At 36.5% G+C, this 25,728-nt stretch overlaps 1 protein-coding gene across 2 annotated transcripts; it reads right to left on the bottom strand.

The window, feature by feature from the left end:
• Positions 1 to 316: 316 nt before the first annotated feature.
• LOC124948899 (ras-interacting protein RIP3-like) lies at positions 317 to 25,728 on the bottom strand. Of its 2 annotated transcripts, none has more exons than XM_047493217.1 (3): positions 24,548 to 25,728; positions 17,354 to 18,223; positions 317 to 1,054 (listed from the first exon to the last, which is right to left on the bottom strand). In XM_047493217.1, the coding sequence occupies exons 2-3, from the start codon at positions 18,216 to 18,218 to the stop codon at positions 318 to 320; spliced, it is 1,602 nt and encodes a 533-aa protein (XP_047349173.1). In that variant the 5' UTR covers positions 18,219 to 18,223; positions 24,548 to 25,728; the 3' UTR covers position 317. The 2 variants fall into 2 exon arrangements, with proteins under 2 accessions (XP_047349173.1, XP_047349177.1); XM_047493221.1 differs by having other exon boundaries at positions 25,056 to 25,725.

Raw genomic sequence — 25,728 nt, 5'->3', positions numbered from 1 at the left:
GATGTTTCATTCCTTGAGGTATGATCGGCCAGAGGAACGAGTTTGACAGATGGTCTTTCACATGAGAAGGTCGAAAGATCCGTCGTAGTTGTAATAGTTTCCTTCGTCGTCGTCGTTGTTGTTATTCCTAGCCAAGTTGCATTTCTATGTTGATAAATGTATACGCGTAGTGACGAAAGTGTGAATACATATATATATATATATATGTATATGTAATATGTTTATAAATGTGAGTGACCCATATCGAGATTAATAATAACTCGATTGGAATTCCCCTTTCTCTTGTTTCCTTTTTTTTTCTTCTTCTAAAATTCTCTTTAACGCCTCCGAGCAAGATTATATCTAAGATACTTTAGCCTGGCCCTCAATAGTATCTGTTCCTTCGATAATTCAGAAATCTTAATCTGATTGTTGATGAATGAATGAGCGAGAACATCGCAAAATAGTGCAGCTTGTCTCAGGATTGTCACTTTCGCTGCTTTCTCTTTAAATTCAACAGCGGGCACTAAACGACGAAGATCCTCGAAGAAATGCCGAAGTTCGACTCGTCTCCGTCGTTCCATATTGTTATGAAGACTCCTCTTCTCGGTATCCAATTCATCTTCCGACGAACTTTTCGAGGCTGCGCCACCTTTGCTTTTCGTTGTCTTTTTTCTTCTTTGAGTGTTTCTGGTACAATTTCTTTTGGCTTGTTTATCGACAGCAGGAGTACTAGCAGACAGATTTCGTTTTCGTGTTGTAGCATTTGCCGGCGGCCTGCCTCGTGGTCTGGGTGCTTGTATCGTCGTTGCTGTCGTGCCTTTCTTTTCTTTCACATTTGTTGATCGCTGTGGGCGTTGCTGCTGCTGCTGCTGCTGCTGTTGCTGTTGCTGCTGTTGCTGCTGCTGCTGTTGCTGTTGCTGTTGCTGTTGCTGCTGTTTGTGATGCTGTTGGTGGTGCTGATGGTGATGATTATTTTGTTGATAATATTGATTCTGTTGTTGTTCATTTTTGTTAGCTAAATTGCTCGCTCGACTAGGCTTTTCGAATGTCACTACGTCAATCTCTTCTTCTTCTGCAACAAAAACGTATAACAAGATTTATTAGTCAAATAAATTCATTAATATTTTCGATGATTTAGCAGTTTTTTATTTAAATCGAGAAAAACGATAATAAAATGATATTTAATTATTGCGTTTGGATATATCAATAAAATAATTATCAATCGTTTTCGTTGAACTTCAGACTAACGAAAAACTCCCAAAAATAGAGGACTATCGATTTGAAATACTTTGGAAAGCCATTATCGCCCAACTGCGGTCAGAGACCGCAGTCGAACCCGTTAATTGGCTAGCCAAGTCACTTCCCTCGACCCTTACGATCAAGGCGAAGATCAGCTCAGAGCGGCGGAAACGATCGTTTGACCATTCACTCTCTCTCCTCTCATTCTTTCTCGACGGGAGGACTTGGCACAGCCCAAAATGAGTATTTGAGCGACGTCCGGCCCGAAACATGGCGCCATAATCATCATTCGGCGGATGTTCGATAACGTTTTATCAGAAAACTCCCGTCGTTTGCAAGGGCAAACGCATAATCGACTCTCTTGAGTTCGAGATGAGTCACGAACTAAACCGTTAGAAGCAAGGACACCCTTTGACAAGGCGAACGATGCCACGTGCTGGTCAAGGAGACCTTCTAGGAAGAAGTAAGAAGAGACAATGAGAGAGAGAGAGAGAGAGAGAGAGAGAGGGAGAGAAAGAGAATGTAGGCGTTCCTGTATTTCTCTGACGTTTCATACAATCACTGGAAATCCGGTTGGTCTAGATTGCTCTCCATTTCTCTTCTTTCTTTCCTTTTCCTTCTTCGACAAACCCGGATACGGACAATGATGACTTCTGTCAAGGCCGAACCCAAAATACATTTCTTCAATCACATTCATTTCTCTATTTCCGCAAAAAATTTCGTTAATTTTACAGATTCGGTGTATCTTTCATTGAGGAAAATCTTATCGATTATTTCTAATTAAGAATGCTAATTTGACAATTATCCCGAGGAAAAATTTGATAAACGATGATTCGATAAACGAGATTATTCATATTCAAATTTTATACATTTCGTAAGCGTTATTTAAAAAAAAAAAAAAAAGAAAAAAGAAAAAAGAAAAAAGAAGAAAAAAGAAAAAAAAAGGAAAACAAACGAAAACAACAAAAAAAAAGGAAGAAGAAGAAGAAAAAGAAACGATAAGTACACTATGTCTAAAATTTAGATAAAATCACGTTTAGTATCTAAATTCGACGTACACTACATGCATCAATTTGCGTAGACGATAATTCGGTATTATATTTTCGTTCATCCTAACACCACTATCTGAGATATTTCGTAACACAGACGATTTTCAGAAAGAAAAAGCGGAAAAGTATAATGACATAGAGCACTATGAATTTTTGGAAGTGAATCTCATGCGAATGAAAAGAAACTGGGCGAACGCTTTTCCACGTCAATTCACATCTTATTCGTTCTAAGCGATTATATATAATTTACGCTTAATTATAGTTATAACCTTTTAATGACAGTCAATTATATCAAGAGACTCTCATCGAACATTTATATTTATTATAGCGTTAAATCATTTAAATACAATAAAACGATATATCGAAGAAATAAATATATTTTTTGCAAGTATAGAAATCGTCTAGATAGAATAATTGCTTCGATAAATCTATTATTCAAATTAAATGACAAGACATTGAGCCGAATCAATGATTGGGGGGAGGGGGGGGGTAAGAAAAAAAGAAAAGGAGAGAAAGAAAAATAAAAAAAAAAAAAGAAAAAAGAAAAGACAAATGATTAAACTGTTAAAAGCTCTTTGCTCTCAAGAGGGCAATACACGAAAAAGAAACTGCTCGACTTTTGCAGAAAAAGCGAAAAGGAACGAGAAAGATGCCAATACGTAGTCGACCTGCCTAAATTCACAGACCACCGGTAAGAGGAGGTAAAAAGAGAAGTGAAGAGAAGTGAAGAGAAGTGAAGAGAAGTGAAGAGAAGAGAAGAGAAAAGAGAAGAGAAGAGAAGGGAAGAAAAGAAATGAGAAGAGATGAATATACAGCAAGATAGATCAAGCGCATGCGTAAACCGTCGCAACACTTCCACGTGTTTCGCGTGGCCTCCGTTCGAGCGCGCGCTATTGGCGTTCAGCCAGAATGACCGGAGAGCGAAAAGGCGCTAAACTTCTAAAAATAACATTACACACCTATATCCGAATTAGGAACCGGCCGGCTCTCGATATCTAACCGTAACATTATTTCTCCCTCTTTCTCTTTCTCTCTAACGTCGGCTTGTCATCGACGCCACGTGTGCCATTCTTTATAATTTCGATGAAGAAACCGCACGTTCCGCCCGAATTCCGCCGTTTAACACGCTCCAACACCTCCGCGTTTGCTACTCTAGCGAGCAATGCGAATAAGTGAACGAACCAACCAACCAACCAACCAAACAATCAACCAACCAACCAACTAGTCTTGAATTTTCTTCTTTCTTCTCGCTTCCTCAAAAATTTTCAACAAATAAGCGTGTTAAATGGAGAAAACATTTTGGTCTTATCGTTGGATACGCTTTCTTTTATATATGTGTATATATATATATATATATATATATATATATATATACTTTTCCTCCACCTTTCTATTTTTTTCTTCCTTTACCTTTTTAATTGTTTATTTCCTATTTCTCTATCTCTAGAAGAGAAAGAACAAAACCCGGAAATCGAACGATCGATCGCGATTGGCCTTGCCCCGCTTTGACATTCTACTCGATCATACGATCGGCCATTTAGGAATCGCAGACTATAATATATACAGTTTAAATGTAATATTACACTTTTCTCCTCGCTTTTTGCCACTAATGCTCTTTCTTTTTTTTCTTCAACAATAAAAGGAAATATCGTAAGAAAAAAATTTTTTCCACATGTATTGCGTACTTATACTTACGTAATAAGCTTGATAAAGGAGATCTTGATCATGATATTTATACGATATCAAAAGCGCGTAGGAATGATGATTTCTTTAAAAATCTACAAATCATTTCGCAACCATATAATAGACAAGATCCCGGAAAATGTTAATTTATTCGAATTGAAAAATACGATTATTCTACTTGATTATTTAACTTGTTATTAACAAATTGTTATACATTATATTATCTCGTAATAAATATATTCAAAAGAATATATATATATATATATAAAAAAAAAAATTAAAAACAAATAAAATAGAATGATATTTTATATTATAATTATACGATTATATTATTAGTTCTGTTCAATATAAAATCCTTCGACTATTGAACCCTAATAACACTACGCAGAATATTCGCGTAGAACGCGGGTATAACAACGGGAGGCTGCGGAAGGGGTCGGCGGCATAGCTATGAGGAGTCTGGACCACTCTTCTCTCCCTCTTACTCTTGCTCTCTCTCTCTCTCTCTCTTTCTCTCTCTCATGCCTGCGCGAAAAATGTTCGAGGGGAAGCTGTTCGCGTAGAGGTGGGAGATGAGAAGAGATGAGAAGAGAAGAGAAGAGAAGAGAAGAGAAGAGAAGAGAAGAGAAGAGAAGAGAAGAAAGGAGAGGAACGACGACGGCACATGCAGCCGCGTAAGAGCGACCTTGGAGGTCAGTGCTCTCTTGCTATAAAGCAGGCCATAGTAGTACGTCGACGCGAATCGATCCGATCACCTCCTCCTCTCCCTCCCCATCCTCTTTCTCTCTAGTTGAGATAGGCAGCCTAAAGAGTAAGGTGAGGTGAAGAGAGGTGAGGAGAAAAGAGAAAAAGGAGGAGGAGGAGGAGGAGGAGGAGGAGGAGGAGGAGGAGGAGGAGGTCGACGCTTTTCGCAGATATCGAACGCGCCGGATCCGTGCGAGAGCAACGCGCCCTCGGCCCGAGGCGTCGCGACGCTACTACGACGCCCTTCATTCGGTGTCGACGCACCCTACGAAAAATGAATGTCCTTTCACGACCATTGCCATTTTTCATCCTACTTTATTCCAGATGAATCACTCTTAATTTCTTTAAATTCCTACAAACGAATGATACTAGTATTCACGTTTTTATCATAGAATTGCATTATCAAATTATTTTCTTTTATTATTCTGGATCATAGTTTGTTATATTATCCTTTAATAATCATTTTTCTTCAAAATGATATTGTTTTAATCATCGTTCTCTATCTATAACTTATATTTATATTAATCATATTTTGTAGGAATATTTTTATCATTTCTTTTCCTAAAAAAAAAAAAAGAAAAAAAAAAAAAGATAAAAAAAGAAAAAGAAAAAAAACTATGCAAATAGACGAAATCTAAAAAACATTTATCGTCCAACAATTACATAAAAAGAAACGCGTGAAAAAAGGAACAAGAGAGAAAGAGAGAGAGACATAGAGAGATATAGAGACAGATATATATATATAAATATATATATATAGAAAGAGAGAGAGAGAGTACTCCATTTGATAAGTACCAGCAATGGAATTCTTTCAACAAGTCAAGTTTCGAGCAACGAGAAACGATAACAAGAGAGCGGGGGGGGGGGGGTTTCTTCGCCGCTCGACGACCCGTTGCCACAGCGATAAATCGAAAAGATACCAAATAAATTCATGTTGGGTCCGTCTAGGAGCTGTTACTCGTCATATCCGTGACCTGTACGAACTTCTTCTTTCTTTTTCTCTTATTCGTCTATTTACAAAATTCTCTATCAATTGAAGTCCATCAGGAGAAGTCAGTTTCTGAGAATTGAGGTGAACGACGAAAGAGAGGAAAGTATAGGTAAAAAAAAAACAAGGGCATTTTACTGAGAGGGGAAAGAAAATGTTTAAAAAAAAAAAAAAAGAGAGAGAAAGGAATAAATGAGCATCGATGAAAAGAGATCCCACGGTTTAAGGTATTCGTACGATGACGATGATACTTTTACTCCGGGAAATGCATTGCACGTGACGACACACGTTTCTCTTCCTAGTCACTCACGGTAAATAAAATAAGTACACGGCCGTATATAAGGCGAAGCCATAAATCTCGTAGTAGTCGTGCCTAGTGATACTTTTCTCTACCTTCAAACTCTCATATATGAGCGTGTGCGTGCATGTGTATGCGTGTGCGTGTGCATGTTTTTTACCTAACATCATCACCGACCGATCCAGTTACGAAAGCGAACGTCGTCACGGAAAGTACGCGCGTATTCGAAAGCGGACGGCCGAATTGACGCAAAATCTATTAGATCTAAGGTCTATCTAAAGTCTCGATGATACTACGGGAATTTTATTTGAAAAGAACATTATAATAATATCTTTAACGATAGTTTAAAATAGATCATAACTTTCGATAGATACGCACCGATGTAACAAACCAATGAATGAACACGGATAAGATATTTATAAATGTTCGTCAATCTTTTCTCTATTATCAATTCATTAATCAATTTCAAAAGAAGAGGAAAAACAAGTAGATTAAAGATAATAGAAAATAATGTCTGGTAAAAAGTAAAAGGTTGTGTTATTACGTGGTACTTCCGGATCGAATCGTCGAATGACCTCGATTCGATGACAGTTATCTATGGCGAAAGACATAACAAAAAATCTAGAAAAACGTTGGAATATATCCGCGTCTAGTTCGCGCGAACAAGTTTATCGGGACGTTGTCATTTTACTCTTGAGAAAGGAGATTTGAGGAGAAGAAAAAAAAAAAAAAGATATCGTTGAGTCTAAGCATATTCGAGTACATGTAACGACGATACGAAAAAGGAAATAGAAAAGGAACAAATGAGTGAAGAATAGCAGAATATATTCGTACAAGATTAAATACTCTAACGATAAATACACGTGTATAAAAAAGAATAATAATAATAATAATAATAATTAAAAAAAAAAAATAATAATAATAATAAAAAAGAAATAATAATCGAATAATAATAATTATTAATCAATCAATCAAAAGATTATAAAATATCAAGCACTATATTAACTGATTGAATTTAAAAAAAGAAAAAAAAAAAAAAGAGAAAAAAAATTTCTTTTCAAAGGAACATCATAAGATATTCTATTAAAAAAAATATATGCAACAAAATCCATGAAGAAATGTGGAACGAGAAGAAAAAAGAAAGAAAGAGAAAAAAAAGAAAAAACACGAAATAAATAAAAATAAACATAAAAAAAGATAGATAAAAAAAAAAATTGACATCGTGAAATCCCACGATAACAGAGAAAAAAGAAAGAGAGACGAATTCTTGCTCAACTAAGTTGCGAGATGCGTTGGACGAATAAAGAGGATAACACCCAGGAAGCGTCCTAGTTTAGCAGACAGCATTAGAGAGAAACCGCGGCCCACACGCTCGACGGTATCCGCCCACAAAATGAGATGCGCTAACGTCATCCGGACAGAACGAGAAAGAGAGAGAGAGAGAGAGAGAGAGAGAGAGACAGACAGAGGGCAAGAGAGAGAGAGAGAGAGAGAGAGAGAAAGAGAGAGAGGACGATGACAGTGTATCATCGTCCGATTGACTCACGGAAAATGCCAATCGCTTTCGAGTGCCGTTCAATATCTCTCTTTCTCTTTCTCTCTCACTCTTCTACGCGCGCGCGTTCACGTCGGCTGCGTTTCTTCGTCCGCTCGATAGCAGAGTAGGCGAGCGGACTGGCATGCTGGCTCGAACGAGAAATGCAATAAGAAAGAGAGGACGTTGGCCGACTAATCGGGGAGAGGAAAGGAGTAGTCCTCTCTCTCTCACGATGCGGAGAGGAAGGAGAAAAAAGGAGAAAAGGGAGGGGAGAGAGAGAGAGAGAGAGAGAGAGAGAGAGAGAGAGAGAGAAGAAGAAGAAAGGTCCTTGCGATCCTGGCGCGCACGCGTGCGTTTCATCGTTTTCTTCTCTTCCCAATCGTATTCGTCGATTAATCGAAGTTCCTTTTGCGTCGAACAAAACGCGTTCCTTTCATTTATTTAAACGTCGCAAAGAATCTGATATTGGTATTTTAAAGGACTTTCACTCGGACGATAGATTTTCTCTATTAATCTTTCTGGTATTCTTTTCCTTTTCTCTGTTTTTTTTTTTTTTTTCATCTTCTTTTTTTGATCCTTTTATCTGTTCTCCTTCGAATCAAACAAAATTGGGCATAGGAATTCGCATAAGAGAGATAAAAAGGGAGTGGGGAAGAAAATGTCCGATGAAATGGTGAAAGAGCACAAGAGAGAATGCTCTCAACCGATCGCGTTTCGAGCATCGAACCGTTTTCTTACGCGCCAAAGGGAGAAAGTTGTCGACCTCGTTCATTTCAGTTGGACGGATACTTACGAGTCACCGCCGTGGAATTAGTTCCGATCAATTTCGTGCAACGATAACTCGCTGAAAGTACAATTGTCTATGTATATTTTTGACATCCTTACGAATGAATGATTAAAAAGTCTAAAAACAATGTGTGTGTGTGAGAGAGAGAGAGAGAGAGAGAGAGAGCGAGAGAGAGAGAAAGTAAAAGCGACGTTATCCCAACATAAAATTTCTCTTCGACTTGACATTTTACTAATCGAGCTCCTCATTATCATGTCGATGCAAAAATTCAAAGAAAGTCCTCCGCTGGATCCGTTTACATAAACAAATGATATTCTTATTTTAAAGGAAAAAATATATAAATAAAAAAAATCGATAATTCTTTTTTTTTTCAATAACTCATCTCTTTTACTCGCTCGCTCGCTCGTTCGCTCTTAAATTCGATCAATTAATCGTCCTGCTGTTAATTTCGCAACTTGTTAATTGCCCCCCTCCGATAAATAAAACTGACAACGCATTTGCTCTTCTTTATACGATTCGCTAGACTTGTATTAAATTATAATATTAATGTTATTAAATTATTAATGTAATGTCAAAGAAATTTATATTTATCGATTCCCGTGCGTTTCTTTTAAAAAATTATACATTACTGTTACTTCGATATAATTTTATTTTAATACATTTTGTTTTATAATTAAATATCGAATGAGAATGTCAAATCGATCGATAAACTTTTGGTTTAGTCGATTCGATTCGATGATAAAAAGCCCTTGACGTATGCGGGTTATAAAAAATCTTTCCTCTATGAATGAGTATAAAAAAGAAAAAAAGAAAGAGAAAAAAGAAGGAAAAAAGAAAAGGAAAAAAAGAAGGAAAAAAGATAAAAAAAAGAAAAAAAAGAAAAGAAAAAAAAAAGAGAGAATCTTCAAAGCGTGAGTAGTCGAGATTATGTATTTTACGATTGATGCTTATCCGACCGTCTCTGCTACGCAACTCTGATGTATAATGAATGAACGAACACGAATCACGTCATCATGGAGATGCGCTTTTACGTTCACAACCCCTCCACACAAAAATAGTCGCCCACTTGTTAGTAAAGGAAAGGCGTAATTATAGCCAAAGCAAACGGTAGGCAGACTAATGTAAGTAGAGAAATCTAAGAAAGAATGGAAGGAAATAGGAAGAAAGAGAAAAGAAAATGCTCGTTCTTACGCTCCTAGAATACCTAGAAGCTTTAACTCTTACCTTCGTAATGTAGAAAGATAGAAAGAGAAAGATAAAAAGAAAGAGAGATCGAGGATATATTAAACCTACCTGCGATCGATTCTACGAAAGAGAATAGTTTAGCAATAACAACTATCAGAAAAGTCACGAGTTACGTTCGCGGTGAAACTGCATTTCAATGAAATTAGGATACGACTCACGTTGTTAACCTGCACTTTATTACTATCACGATGACAAAACGCGAATACAATGCAATTTCAATGCTGTTTTTCCTCGATACTCGAATCCATTATAAAATGTCTCGAACTGTTAATGGATAATAAAGAAATCGATAGCAAGTAAACCTAATAAATAATATTTGAAAAGGGATCTGCAATAAATCGTATTAATTGGTAACAATTTCAAAGGAAAAAAAAAAAAATTAAAAAATAAAAAAAAAAATGAAAAAAAAAAAAAGAAAAGAGAGTAAAATAAAAGAAAAGAAATGAAATAAATGTCGCGCGATCGAAATGTACTTTCGGTCGAAACACCGAGCACGTAACTGCACCCACCGAATTCCAGAAACGTGTAGTACGGACGAACGAAGCGGAACGACGACGTCGTATGCATTTTCATGCGGACGCGAGCGAATGAACGAGCGAGCGCACCTTCGCGGTGCTGACCGACGCGTTCCACAGCGATTTTCCTGGAAGCTAACAGAATAATTTGCATGGGGAGTGGGAACAACCACCACTCAAGATCCTACACTCCGTCTGTTTCTACATCCTCCTTTTCTTTTCCTCGAAGAAATAAGAATATTAAAAATACACGAAGAATAAGCCATTCAAAAACCATCCTAGAGAAATTCATTGAAACGAATATGTATCTGATTTTACCAAAGTGAATGCAAGAGGTCAAGGTCTAGTCTAATCTTTCTTTCTTTCTTTCTTTCTTTCTTTCTTTCTTAACGCGACGTTTTGAAATTGTATTTCCTTCTTAAAAGCAATCAGATTGAAATTATTTTCAAGTTATACATTTACTACTACAGGTCAAGCAAATATTGACTCGATGTCTCTCGTGAGACTGAATCGAATCGAAAAAATATTTCTATAACGCGTCACCGCTATCGACGACCACAACTGTATGTGCGCCTGTATAAGAGAAAGAAGAGACAGAGATAAAGATAAAGATAGATATAGAGATAGAGATAGAGATTAGAGATAAAGAGAGAGAGAGAGAGAGAGAGAGAGAGAGAGAGAGAGAGGGAGAGAGAGAGAGAGAGAGAGAAGATATTCGGCCAACAAAGCGCATCAGTTTTTATGTTAACCATTTAACCTTCTCCGGATCCTGTCAGAATGATTAATCTGCAGTATAAGAGAGAGAAAAAAAAAAAAGACAGAGATAGAGAGAATATAATCATCAGTCGATCACTTTCAAGGAATTCTAGAATTATCTTGATTCACAATGAAATATCCATTTCTCTTTAACTTACATCCTAGATAAAAGAAAATAGAAACCTAGAATTAAAGAGCCTCTCGTAAAAGCAGGCACGAGTTTATTCGCACTACGTAATCGCAGTCGGCGTTCGAGAAAAGCGCTAGATTGGCGCCATCCTCTAGACGATGGACATACATAGATAGACAACGCACACAGATGTTACGCTTCGTGGAAACTCTTGCTATCGAGATCGCTGTAGGGAGCGTAGGTCGAATCGATAGTTAGAAAAAGGACGTAGGCGCGATAACGTCACGCAGTCAATAATATAAAGCAATATCGTTACACTTAACAAATGAAAATAGAATTACGAGAAATCTTGATTATCTGGATCAGCTAAGAAAATTCAATATTCAGTTTAATTAAATCCAAACAAAAAAGAAAAAGAAAAACAAAAAAAAAAAAAAAAAGAAAGAAAGAAAGAAAAATCATAGATTCCATCCAACATTTATCGATTTATTTTTAATATGATTTTGTACTTACAAATGAAGATACAAATACAAGATATTATTTTTATATTAACTTATAAATATGAGAAATAATAAATCAAAAGAAATGAAATATTAAATATGATTTCGAAATAATTATAATAAAAAAGGAATGATATAGCAAGTTTCGAAAAAGGGAATACCGAAGGGGCGTGGTACCAGTATAAGACGGCACTGAGCATCCCTCACTGCCTGGAGCGCGACTGCGCGCGAATGGCAAAAAGGCTTAACCGCATTCCGGCGACCATTTAAACCGCCACGGCGGGGTCCCACGCCTGACCGCAAGCAGCGACCGGCTATCGACTGACGTCACACGGTACCGCGTGACCTTCGAGTTCCCGCGCGATCGAGACGCGCATGCGCCGAGAGTCCGAAACATCTCTATTCGTTTATAGAGACGCTATATACAAAGTTTTCTTTTCGTTTCGTTTATAGTTTTTCTTATCTTCCCCCCCCCCTCCCAACCCTTTCCTCTCCTCGCCCTCACTCCTATATTTTTATCGATCATTGTACAAAACTTTTATATAAATTTGATAGAAATGATCTTCTTTGAAATTTTTTAATACAAAAAAAAAAAAAAAAAAGAAAAAAAAGAAAAAAAAAACATTATAGACGATTCAAATTCGTTTTTTAATTTATGAAAATGATTTCGTATTACCATGCAACACTTATGTAAGCGACACTTTTAATATATGTATATACCGTCCGTGTCGCTTTCAGGGCCTTCGCATCAACTTTTTTCGGTCGGCCCACTGGCGTGAAATAAAAGGAGAATAAAAGAAATATCGAAGGAGCCGGTTAATCAGCCGGGACAACGAACGGAAAGGAGAGACAGAGGTCGTGCCGATTTGCGCAGAAGAGATTCGAAAAGATATCGGGAAAAAACGAAGCGTGTTCGATCGATAAAAATAATAAATGAGAATACTCGTTATAATCGTGAAAAAAAATTCTGTAAAAGTTAGTACTCGATATGAGTTTATTGATTTTACAACCTTGAGAATTTAATAGTTTAAGATTGTTTGAGAAATGGACAATAAATTAATGTTAAATTATTGAAATCGTTCTCATGATATCATTTCACCGTCTTGTCGAGGATTCACGTGATACAACAGCATGCTTCCTTCCTTCGCCTTTTAAATGCCAAGTATCGTATCGACCTGCCCTGAAGCGGCACAGAGCGTCAAAAGTAGCGATTTAGAAGTCGTGGTCCAAGCAATTACCAATTACGTAGAGATATCCGACCGCGCCAAGATCAAATTTGCAGTGTGTCCGGTCGCACGGTATCGTCCAAGCTTCTTCTCTGTCTATTAAGAGAGCCGACGCGACGAGGACGAAACGCGTATATTTTTCGAGACCCTTCTATCTAATAGTCTCTCTCTATTATTACAGTCGTGTCTAAAGATCTATCTAGATTGATTTAGATTTGAAATGGGAGAAAAGAAACGTCGTCGTTGATCCGATCAATTTTCTTTTTTCAAGATATCATAACGATATACCGCTAAAAATTTCACAAGATTGAACTATTACAGAAACGTGGGATTAATTCAAGGTCGTCTACCAGTCGGAGCAAAAAGAGGAAGTCCTTAAAAGTAGAAGAATCCTAAAACGATGATTGTCGCTTGGGATTTCACAATTTCTCGTACGTCTTTCCAAGAAATATGTCTGATAAAACGAACGAAAAGAAAAAAGAAACGGGAGGAAAAAAGACAGGAAAGAAACTCATGCCGTGTCTCTGAGATGCAAATATGTTCTACCAAAAATAGTAGAAAAGAAATAAGTACGAGACCCTCTAGAAAATTCAATGAATCATTCTTGATTTAAAAGAACAACGAATTTTCGCTATATCTATATAGTTATTTGCTATAGTTGTTATGGGGAAAAATGTTCCTCCTGTTTGAGAGGAAAGAAAAGGTTCAATCAAGATGAAGACGCATTTACGATGGGTACCTACCGACACACATAGTTACACGCATATATATATATATATATATATATATATATATATACAGCAGAAAGAGAGAGGGCGAGGAGGGAGGGGGAGAGGAAGAACTTTCAAGAGGCCGAAATAGCAACTTCCAAGAGACATAGACGGTAAAGTAATCAAGTTACGAGACGTACGTGCCTACGTCACGTGCGCGTTAAGAGCCACAACACACGTGCGTTGTCCCCGTGGAGTACTCAGTCTCTCCCTCTCTCTCTCTCTCTGTCTTTCCCTCTCCCACCCTCTCTTCCACCACCACGGTCTGTCTATGTCTCTGTCTCTCTCTCGGTCTCTCTCCCTCTCTCTCTTTCCCCTTCCCTATCCACCTCCCTCGATCTCTGTCTGTCTCTGTCTCAGTCTCTCTCTCTTTCTGTTCCTGACCCGGTCTCTGACTCTGACTCTGTCTCTGACGCTGACTCTGACTCTGACTCTATCTCTGTCTCTGTCTCTGTCTCTGTCTCTAACTCTGTCTCTGTCTCTAACTCTGCCTCTAACTCTGCCTCTATCTGTCTCTGTCTATCTTCCTCCCTCTTCCTCGGTCTTTGTCACTGTCTGTCTCTTTCCTCTTTCCTCTCCCTCTCCGTCGGTCCCTGTCTCGGTCTCTGTCTTTCTTCCTCCCTCTCCCTCGGTCTCTGGCTCTCACCCTCCCCACTCCTTCGGTCTCGATCTCGGTCTCGGTCTCTGTCTCTGTCTCGATCTCGATTTCTGTTTCAGTCTCGGTCTCGGTCTCGGTCTCTGTCTCTTTATCTCTCTTTCTTTCCCATTCTTTCGCATATTCTCTTTCTCCTCACCCCTAACTCCGTCTCACTCACGCTTTAACATACGTGATCGTCAAGTATACCTAGAGGATGATTGTCTGCATCGCTATCGCTATCGTACTTATTCTTTTTCAAAAAAATCTCACAATCATCGTTTCTTTTTGTTATCTCGAAAAAGAAGCGTCAATAAGACTTCGATTTCCCGAAGTGTGAATAAATAAATAATAATGTAAAAAAGACCATCTTTTTTCATTCAATATCCATTACGTAAGAATAAATAAATCGATTCGAAATATGTACGGTTTTTTCTCTCTATCTCTATCTTCTTTTTAATAATGTTTTATATCTTATTACTCGCATTGGAAGTGTCCCAGTATTAAATGATAAGATGGAATCGCATAAAAAAAATTGCAATGACAGCCTAATAATAAACGATTGATAATCGTAATGTGAACGTGACTTAATATACAAAACATACGCAGCACATACTATATACATTTGTATTGAAAAACAAGAGCGTTGTCAACATGTGATGCAATAGATATACTGTATCATGATTTTTCTCTAGAATGTTACAATCTACGTTATATTCGTTTTCCATGGTACAAGAGGATCGGATTAGATCGGGGATTTCACAAATTAGTTATTTCAAAAGTGAAAGAATCTAAAATTTTCTGTGATTGACGATTGTCTCTTAAAGGTATTCACAGAAACCTATAGAAATTGCAATTGATGATGATAATCATGAACACTCGTAACGTTGAATTATCTTTCCTAGTTTGCGATTATAAAACAAGATTCTAATCAAAGATAGCTATCGACGTCTAAGAAAACTGTAAATATACTTGATTTTCTTTTAAGATATACGTACTTACATATGCATATATATATGTGTCATACGTCTGTATATATCCTCGAATACTATCATACTACATATATTATAGAGCAGCGTTTCTCAATCTTTTTGCTGTACGGCCAAATACATTTGTTTGTAACAATACCGTGACTCAAATGTTTACAATATACAATTTCTAAGAATTTGATAATAACTGGAGTCATTGTATATTATTTAAAAAATACGACTGTTACTTTGGTATTTTCGCAAATTCGCGAAAACATAAAATTCTCTACAAAAAATCTCTAACAAATCAATTATATTACTCGGTTTAGATTTAAGGTATTAGGGTACCATATCACGGATCCATTAACAATTTAACACAGTACGATATTAGGCTGTAAATCATAAGTTGAGAAACACTGTTACAGATCGTGTCTGTAAAATATATTCGCAGAGAATAATTTCTTTGATAATTTGACAGAGAGTTAATCATCGTTACTCTTTGTATAGAAAATATAAGGAAAAAAAAAAGAAGAAGAAAAAAGAAGAAAAAAGAAAAAAAAAGAAGAAGAGACGAATTCGTTTGTGATAGATTCGAAAAAAAAATCGAATAAAGATTTCAATATAAAACGAATGTATACTAATTGTATGTGTATTGTTAACATACGTACGTCAATTGTTTCCGGTAATGAGTATAAGGAAAAAAAAATCGACGTAACGTTTAACAATATTTCTGAATTTAGAAAACATTTTTTTTAGTTGGAATGTATCGGACATAATAAATAACTACTAGGGAAGTTTCGATCGGTGACAAAATAAAAGGGCTACAGAAGAAAAGTTATGGTAATATCTGGCTGTCCCAAAGGGGGAATTCTCCCTTTTCCTTCTGGACTATGACTGGATGTGATTACTATGCATTAACTAAAAATCAACGAACATATACGTATATATTGTTCAATTCAAATTTCCCGCCAAATTTTATTTTTTATTCCCGTACTATGATGTGTACCACAATTACAAGAATCTTATTCCAATTTACATTAATATTTCGAGAGATACCTTATACGTGTTAAATAAAACGCGCCTTTATCAGCTAAAGTTTACCCTTCTCGTCGAGTAATTTGAAGTTTATGCGATAAAACTTAATAGGTAAAAGAAATCGTAGTTCTCTTATCTTGTTACTTTCCATTATTTACTTTAACACTGTTTTACGCGTCCTCAATCGCGTTAAACGTTCAGCCATACAATATTGTATATATATATATATATATATATATATATATATATATATATATATATCATTTAACCGCACATAGTTTGCTCAAAGCAAAATCATTTTTACTTTGAGATGAAATACGATCGTATGAAAATGTTTTATTTTAACAAGGTCATTATTACGTTGAATAAGAGTAGTCATTTTTATGGACAGAAAAAAAGAAAAAAAGAAAAAAAAACAAGAAAGAAAGAAAAAGAAAGAGCAAAAGAAAAATGATAATTCTTATGACTTTTTAATGGTCGAATTATCGAAAACAAGTGACGACAGATTTGAAGAGAAAAAATAAAAAAAAAAAGAAAGCGCGATTGTGTTTCTTTTCAGTCAAAAAAAAAAAAAAAAAAAAAAAAGAAAAAAAAGAAAAGAAACAAGAGATAGAGATAAAGAAATGAGAGAGATGAGAGAGATGAAAGAGAGAAAGAGAAACAGAGATCCAACGAATTAATTTCACGACGGTACGAAATTCTCACGGGATCTGTCTCGTAATAAATAACTTGCCCGAGGACATTAGTGTACCGACCTCCGGCTCTCTCTCTCTCTCTCTCTCTCTTTCTATCTGTCTCTCTCCTCTTCAAAACGGGTTTCCTCCTTCGGCTGAACGTTGCTCGTGCTTCAACGATGACGAATAACCTCGCGGAATTAGCATACTCATGCGGGTACCGAATTCGAGAGGTACGCGCGATATTTTACCATCGATCCCCTCGAATTACGAGCGACCTTGGAATTCCTCGTGAAACACGGCTTTTTATAATCGATAACCCAAGAACGTGCCGATAGTTTGACTTGACTCTCATCCAATTAAATTAACGAAATTTATCAAAGATAATGATAGAAAATTTAGATGTAAAAGATATATAAGAATTTGTCCTTTATAAGATAAAGAACGAATCTTCAATTGTAATATCATTTTTATATAAACCCATACGCTTCTTAATAATATTATTGAAAATATGAAAAATATTGTTTATCTATAGATAAAAGTCAATCAATAATATAATATATGTCGTATTAATAGATGAAAAAGTAACTTACCGGATTCTGAAGGTGTCTGAACGCCAAGATTCTCGAGCCTCTTATAAGCGGGATGATTAAGATGATAGCAATGATCGCTAAGGGTATTTCTCAAGTTCGGTTGTTGATTGTTTTCTTCCTCTTTCCTTCTGTCATAAAATCGTCTGACAAGCTGACCCGTAACTTCGCTTACTGGCGCCGCCCTAATGATCGATTCGGACATACATTCCGATAGCTTCTCGTGTATATTGATCTGATCATGTCTAAAGACAGGAACTTCGTCGTCTGTATCTGTATCAGACGTCGATGTTGGTGGTGTGTCTGGTCTTGTGGAATCTCCATCACTTTCTAAACTCTTCACACGACATTTCTGAGATTGTGATGATTGTTGTTGTTGTTGTTGTTGTTGTTGCTGTTGTTGTTGCTGCTGTTGTTGTTGCTGCTGCTGCTGTTGTTGTTGTTGTTGTTGTTGTTGCAGCAATTGTTGTTGTTGTTGTTGTTGTTGTAACGCTTGATGTTGTTGCTGAGCATTCATCAAGGAACGTGCTGATGTACTAGCACGTGATATTAGCAAACTCCTACCAGCTGGTATTTTCTTTTGTAACTGAGAATCTTTCTTAGCAGGCAAGGTTCTATTGTGTTCTTTGCTGATACACAAACCGGCCCACATACAATCATGATGACGAATCTCACGAGATGCCATACACGTAACTTTGTCATAGATAAGCTCAGGAAGAACGGTCTCGTCATACGATCGGTTGGAATAGATATCCAATGGGAAGTCCAAATCGAACTTCTTCCAGATATCCTCCGAAACGACGCTTGCTGTTTCCAGGGCTTCGTCCATAGGGCCCAGTTCCGGGCAATCCCATACAGGCACTGGCATATTACCTATATTAAAAACAAATAAAAAACAAAAAAAAACGTGAATCAATTTTAATCAATTATTTTTATCCTTTTTTTATTACTACAAAACTATCGTTAAATTCGATCGATAGAACGTAACAATGTAACATTGATTTGAATTATCTATATTATGAATTATATCATATAAAATTATTCATTAATCTAACAGTTCATCGATGATCAGCTCTATCTTCCTTTTTAATCGAAATATGAATTAATCAAGATTAGAAAGTATTGATCGTATTCTATTTTTTTTATTTGTCGCAATATTACGTGAAATATAACGTGAAAGAATGTTTGGCGGTTAACTTTACGACACGTGCCGCAATACATTGATGTATTATCGCGAAGATCAACGGTGAGACATGTGAATGGAGGCCGCGTATTAACCTTGCATATTAGCGGTAAAATTAGACGACCTTCCACGTGGACGAACACTCAATAGACCGGTCGACGTATATATGTATAATATCTATGTATGTACATATAAAATACTGCGGTATACATGCATGCATGCATGCATACATACATAGATATATGCACGTAAATTGCATATAACTAGCTTTTTTCCTTCCGTCATGAATTCTAAGAAAAAATGTACACGGCGCCAGGAAAATGTCACGCATTTGAAAAAAAATGAATAGAAACAAGTGAATTCTTATTATTCTTTCGTAACAATTGATCGACAAGTATGATGGATTTTACGATAGTTAAATATTTACATTTGATCAGATATCCTCGAATAAAATTTTCGTTCGCTATATTAAAATAAGCTTCGTTCAACAATCTCGAGTATTAAAACATTGTCTAAACGTTCTTTCTCCCCCACCCTTTTTTTTTTTGAACGAATAACGAGAACGACGATATAAACATATATATAATGATCCTAAAGGAGAGGTGGAAAAGCCATATATCGCGCGAACGTAAGGAAATGAAAGGGGATCGCTATTTATTTTAAAATTCTCCATTCTTCCTCGTGCCACAGTAATCCGGTTTCCGATTTCAAAAAGGCAAGAAAATAACAATTCTTTTAGAATCCTCTTCACTTTTTTCTCCGCCCTCCCCCCACCGACACCCCCTGTCAAGAATAATAAATTCGACAAAAAGAAAGAATCGACGGTCGCAACAAATATTACAAGTATTTCAAAAGAAAGGAGAAAAGAAAAAAAGGAAAGAGAAAAAAGAAGTAAAAAAGAAAAAAAAGCAAAAAAGAAAGCAATAGAAAGGAAAGGAAAGGAAAGGAAAGAAAAGAAAAGAAAAGAAAAGAGAGAGAGAGAGAGAGATAGAGAAAAAGGAACTAGGGAGAGTATTGGAAGAACTGAAAGCTTTAAGAAAAATTCGCGGAAAATCATTGTCAATGGTGGTGTTCTTTACTATCTCCTTATTTCGTCTCCTGGAATTTCAATGGTTCGGCTTTTGCACGCATAAGAGAAGCCGTTCAGTCGGAAATAGAGCATATAGAGTTATAAGCGTACCGGTAAGGAGCTTACCAGTATGAGTCACGATCAACGAAGAAATTTTATGAGATCTCGATCGTTTCGTCGGTTGCAATGTTTACGCGCGAGAGAGAGAGAGAGAGAGAGAGAGAGAGAGAGAGAAATAAAGAGAAAAAGAAAGAGAAAAGTCAGAGAAAATGAGGAATAAAAAAAAAAAAAAAAAAAAAAAAAAAAAAAAAAAAAAAGATGAAAGAACAGACGATGAGAGTGAAAAGGAAACAAATCGAAAGAACTTTTATGGCACGACAATAATAAATTCAACTCTGACTTATTCGCCATACTATCATCCCCTCCCTCTTCTCTTTCATCTTTCGTTCATTTCATCCCCTCCTGTTTTTTTTTCTTAGCGTCGGACAGCAGATTCGGCGCGAAACATGCTCGGATGGGTGACTAGCAGACGCGCGCGCGCGCGAACCTTGGACCCTCACAGTGAGGAAACGCCCTCCTTATCGAATCTCGCGCGAGACATCTACCGCTGACATCCAGGAGGATGATGACTCAAATCGAGCGAGCGAGACAAACTGACATTTATTTTAACAACCATGTAACAACATTAGAAAAGGAGATTAAAAAAAAAAAAAAAAAAAAAAAAAAAAAAAAAGAAAAAAAAACTATCAACACTCTTCGATCCATCTTCTTCCTCTTTTTATCTTAACCACCTCCCATCAAATCTCTCGCTCCAACCCCACAATCTTACTACCTTTGTGTCAAAATATATCTTATCTCGGCCGATTGTTTTTCTATATGAAACTTCCGTTTCTTTCAATCTCTTTCTCTCTCTCTTACACACACACACACACACACACTCTCTAGACACTTTGTTTTTCTCCTAACCTTTTTCGTCTTTCGCATTGTTTTCGTGGCAATCCTAAACACGATGAGAGAATGTGTTGTCTTGTTTTTTTCTTCTTTTTTTTTTTTTCTTTTTTTTTTTTTCTTTGTTTGTACACGCTAACTCTTAGGAACAGTATCTTATTTACATCAAAAACTTATCTGCGAGGAGAGGGAGCGCGGAGAGGAAGAGAAGAGAAAAGAAAAGAAAAGAGAAGAGAAGAGAGGATATGAGAGAATAAAAGAGGAGAGTAATATAAGAGGTGAAACCTTGAAAGAAATTTAAATGAAATTCGAATCACAGATTTCTCGTATTTCGTTTGGTATCGGTTGATTCAATCAATGATACGATTTTTATCGAATGAGAAGGGAAATAAAGAGAGAAAGAAAACGAAGAAAGATGAGAAGGAGGATCGATGGTTGTGAAAGAGGAAATCTCTGCTCATGAAACCAAGCCACTTTATGACGCGATCGTTCGTGAAAAAAACTTTCCTAGATGAAAAACAATACACGCTCTTTCGCGCGCGTCCTTCCTCCCCCAACTCTCCCTTTCCCTACCCTTCTCTTCTCTTCCCGTTCCTTCCCTTTCCATCGCCTTTGTCAACCCTTCTTCTCTAACGTTTTCTCTTTTGCCCCCTTACCCCACCCTGGGAGATCACCAAGTGAAACATAGCCGAACAAAAGGGAATCGGTAGTAATGGTAATGACCATCGTGAAGCGCGGCCTTGAACACGAAAGAAAGCAAACGCGCGTACCCTTTTTTTTTCCTTCTCGCCTTCAGGCCAACCAAAGGAAAACAAGGAAAGAACGAAGATCTGCTTGCTAGTTCCTAGGTGCGTTGTCTTCGAAACGACCTGTTACTATATCTATATATTTACTATATACTACTACCAAACGAGTAGTAGGATAGAAGGAGAGGAGAAACATGAAAAAGATATTGTGCCGTTTAGTCTTATACGATATATACGCGGTCTGAAGTATTTTCAAGAACAAAGAGTACGTAAATAGCGATAGTTTTTGTGATGTTTACTCGAAAAAAAGAAAAAATAAAAAAGAAAAAGAAAAAAGAAGAAGAAGCAGTTTTTAGCGAAACTTCTTACGTAGTACATATATATATATAAATAAATAAATATATATGTAGGTAAACATTGGAACATTCAAAAAAAAAAAAAAAAAAAAAAAAAAAAAAAAAGCTAATAATATAAAAGGAAAAAAAAAGAGGGAAAAAATTTCCAACAATTTTTTGTTCATCGATCCAATTATTACAACGAGGAGAAATAAGAAGTCGTACATGGTCAAAATATTTTCTTGAAGATCTAATAATAGAATTGTCAATCTGATTAAAAAAAAAAAAAAAAAAAAAAAAAAAAAAAAAATAAAAAACAATGGAAAGAGAAGACAAAGAAAATTGTAGCTCGCCAACGAAATTAAAAAATAGAAATAATAATAAAATGTCATCATTATGGAAGGAAAAGTTTCACGGGAATCGATACTTGCGTTCGAATGCCAAATGATAAAGAGAAATTTATTCGATTGAAAATTCGGAAAAAGCGCGCGGCTTTCATTTTGAATTTTACTTTTACTGAAAATTATTTGTAATAGAATAGCGCGTAGTTTCGTTTTCAAACTGGTGTTGCGGATCGATGGATCGAACTTTTTTTTTTTTTTTTTTTTTTTTTTACATATTTACACAAAGCGTCAGTACGAATAAAAAAAAACCGGTACTCAGTCCGGAGTTTAGAGATCGAACAAGTCTTTCCTTCACGGGCATACTTTCGTCGAATATTATCGTTATAACGAGCCAGCTTTTTTTTTTTTTCCCTAAATGGTAATTAACTCACAGAACACATCGCGAATGGAATGGATAAACTTTCGATTCGTAGACGGAAGAACTTTTAAGAAAAAAAAAAAAAAAAAAAAAAAAAAAAAAAGAAAAGAAAAGATGTAAGAGGAGGGGAGGAAAAATTCTAAAAGAAAGAAAAAAAAGGTCTCCTAATACACTCACCAAAAATCACATCGTCTTCCATATTCAAAATGAAAGTTCAATGAACAAAACAAAATGAATGAACAAGTAACTTTAACGAAAAACTTAAACATCAGAATTCACTCCGAGAGAATATTTTTGTACACCACCGTTCGGTCTAACAGTTGGCGGGAAAACTGAAGGATGCTCGGAAACATTGTAAAAGCGAAGGGCCCTTTGCAGAATCAGGTAAAAAGGAAAATGGTAGGGATGGGGGTGCAAACGATGGGAATTCCAGGCCCGCACGAGGCGTGGCCTTGTATTGAAGGGTGCAGAAGCGAGTGAATCGTGCCTCCTCTCTCCTCCACTCCCTACCACCCTCACTTTTCCTCTCCCACTCCCTCTCTTTCTCTCTCTCCCTCTCTCCTTTCTTTTCCTAAAACGCGCGCACGAAAGAGATGCTTATCTCGCAGTCGACGATTAAAAATCGCGACGACGATAGAAGCGCGGCGCCAACAACGACGATTCATGTCTCTAATTCGAAAAACGCGTACTTGTAATCGTCGACTCGACGAATGCGTGATTCAGCAAAAGAGTCTATTTATTACCCATACCGAGGAGGTGCAAGAGGAGAAGTTTAGAACGATATTGTAAAGACAAAGCTCAAGGCAAGTTTCCCCGCTACCGCGAAATCGATATACACATCATACATATACACACATTCAAATATCACACACATACAGATAACACAATATGATCATACGATATCGATTTTAAGATCCGAGCTTTTTTTCCGCCAAGGCTCTTCATTCATTTTCTCTTCTTTGAGATTTACATATATATATATATATATTTAAGTTTAGAGTAAATGTTTTAAGTTTAGAGTGAAATAAATGAAAAAAGAAAGAAAAAAATATATACATGTATATAAAATGTTCAAAGAAATTTAAATTTAAATAAATAAAATATATATATATATATATGTGTATGTGTGTGTGTGTGTATGAATTTTAAATTATATTGAAAATGACAGTCAGATTGAAGATAGCTCGAATATTCTCTATTGTTTTTGAAAATTTGCAGAATAATAACATCACTGACTTGCAGAATAATAACACTTTTGAAGTACGTTACATATACATATGCAAATATATTTATCACGTATAACATGCACGCCGCGTGAAATTAGGTAAAAACGTGGGCGACCGGCGAGAGTCGCGCTTTTTCGCGTGTATTTAAATATTCACAGTTTTCGAATGATCCATAACCTACGCAATTTTCATCATACATATATATATATATTCATACATATATTATACACACATATATATATATATATCACACGTACGTAAATACATAAGTATAATATCGGATAATTGAACAAACGATCAAGAGAGATTAAACCTTCAAGCATATCGATTCGTTACCTACATCTTCCTATCTCTTTCTTTCTTTCTCTCTCTCTCTCTCTCTTTCTCATCAATGACATTACAGAGACAAGAAGAGTCAAATAGAGTCAAGATAAATGAACAACGAAAGGAAAAGTAACGAGGTGCCAAGAGCAAAGAGCGAGAGAGTAAGCAAGAGAGAGAGAGGGAGAGAGGTAGGGGGAGAGAGAGAGAGAGAGAGATAAACGAAGAGGTGAAGTAAACAAAAAAGGAAGGTAAGATAGACAAAGACAGATATAAGAGACATGGACGAATTCGACACGTGAACTTTAGCCGGTCTCACTTTCTCTCTCTTTCTCTCTCTTTATTCTTCCTCTTAAAGGAGAACGCGTAAATACCCCCCAAATGAGTATAAATTGATCACTAATGATTATTCTATTATAAATAAAACTTATAATAGTATGTAAAAAGAAATAAAGATAATAATAAAAAAATGATAAGAATAATAAAGTAATGATCTCTTCTAGATAATATATATATTAATAAAATACAATATAATATAGTATAGTATAGTATAGTATAGTATATAGTATAGTAGTCATGTCTCGGAGGGCGCGGTATGTTCACGTACCTGACAGCCACCACTTCGTGTCGTAATCCAAATGCGAGATAGTAGTAGTATCCACTGTGGAACGCACTTTGGCGCGAGTTCGAATCTCGCGGTTTTAGGACAAGTGAGAAAGAGAGAGACGGATAATACCGTAGTATAGTAGTAATACCGATTCGAGGAGAGATTCGAAAATGAACGATGGAATTAACGATTGATTTCCCCTCTTCCGAACGTTCGCCGGCGTGAGAATTATTATTTTTCTCTTTTGATCACTCTCTCTTTCTCTTTCACACGCACTGTTTCTCTCTATAAAACGCGTTGGTTGTCTTGCGTTTCTCTTCGATAAAAAGAGAGACAGACAGACAGACAGACAGACAGACAGACAAATAGAGAGAGAGAGAGAGAGAAAGAGAGAAAGAGAGAAAGAGAGGAAGAGAGAGAGAGAGAGAGAGGAGGAGATAGAGGTAGAAAGAGAGAGAGAGAGAGAGAGAGAGAGAGAGAAATAAAGAAAGAAAGAAAATCAGCTTACAAGGGTGTCCCTTCTTCTCAAGCGTCGTAGCAGCTTATGCTGCTATCGTTCCGCCACAAACGCCCTTGTCGTTTTCTTTTAGAATCAAGATAATTGTTTCGAATAAATTTTATAGAACATCTACTACCGCTGCCTTCTTCAACCAGGCAGAGGAAGAATTTCATTCTTAGATTGATCCTGTACAAAACTTTCTAAGGTGGTAAACCTTTTTCTTTTTTTTTTATATCTTCCTCTTCTCAATTTTTCTTTCTTATCTTTTCTATTCTTTTCTTTTCTTTTCTTTTCTCTTTCCTTTTCTTTTTCTTTTATTTTCCCTTTTCTTTCCTTTCCTTTCCTTTCCCTTCCTTTTCTTTTCTTTTCTTTTTGTTTCCTTTCCCTTTCCTTTTATATTTTATTTACTTGTCGTCCCTCTTTGTACGTTTTACAGTATCATCGGCCTCTCTCGCTCTACGTTATACCTCTCGAAGGGAGTCGTACGTACGCGCACGCCGATCTGCAACGATCCGATCCTCTCGGTAAGGCCGGTAAAAGGCGACTGAACTGTGCGGTCCCGTGCGCTTTCCTTCCATCTTCCGCGGCTATGTCCACCGCTACGGGACCGGGCGCCAGGATCGTATCACTCGGATTAATCACCCAGTTCTTATCTCCTGATATCGAATTTATCGTAATAATT

The sequence above is a fragment of the Vespa velutina genome, chromosome 1, assembly GCF_912470025.1.
Source record: "Vespa velutina chromosome 1, iVesVel2.1, whole genome shotgun sequence".
NCBI classification, from domain to species: Eukaryota; Metazoa; Arthropoda; class Insecta; order Hymenoptera; family Vespidae; genus Vespa; species Vespa velutina.
This window is presented reverse-complemented; position numbering and strand designations above follow the sequence as displayed.

Bases quoted from the DNA above. Each gene is read 5' to 3' on its own strand.
- LOC124948899 (XM_047493217.1), bottom strand. From the start codon at position 18,218: ATGCCAGTGCCTGTATGGGATTGCCCGGAACTGGGCCCTATGGACGAA. The intron at 1,055-17,353 runs GTAAGTTACTTT...TTTTTGTTGCAG, and splicing joins TCAGACACCTTCAGAATCCG to AAGAAGAAGAGATTGACGTA.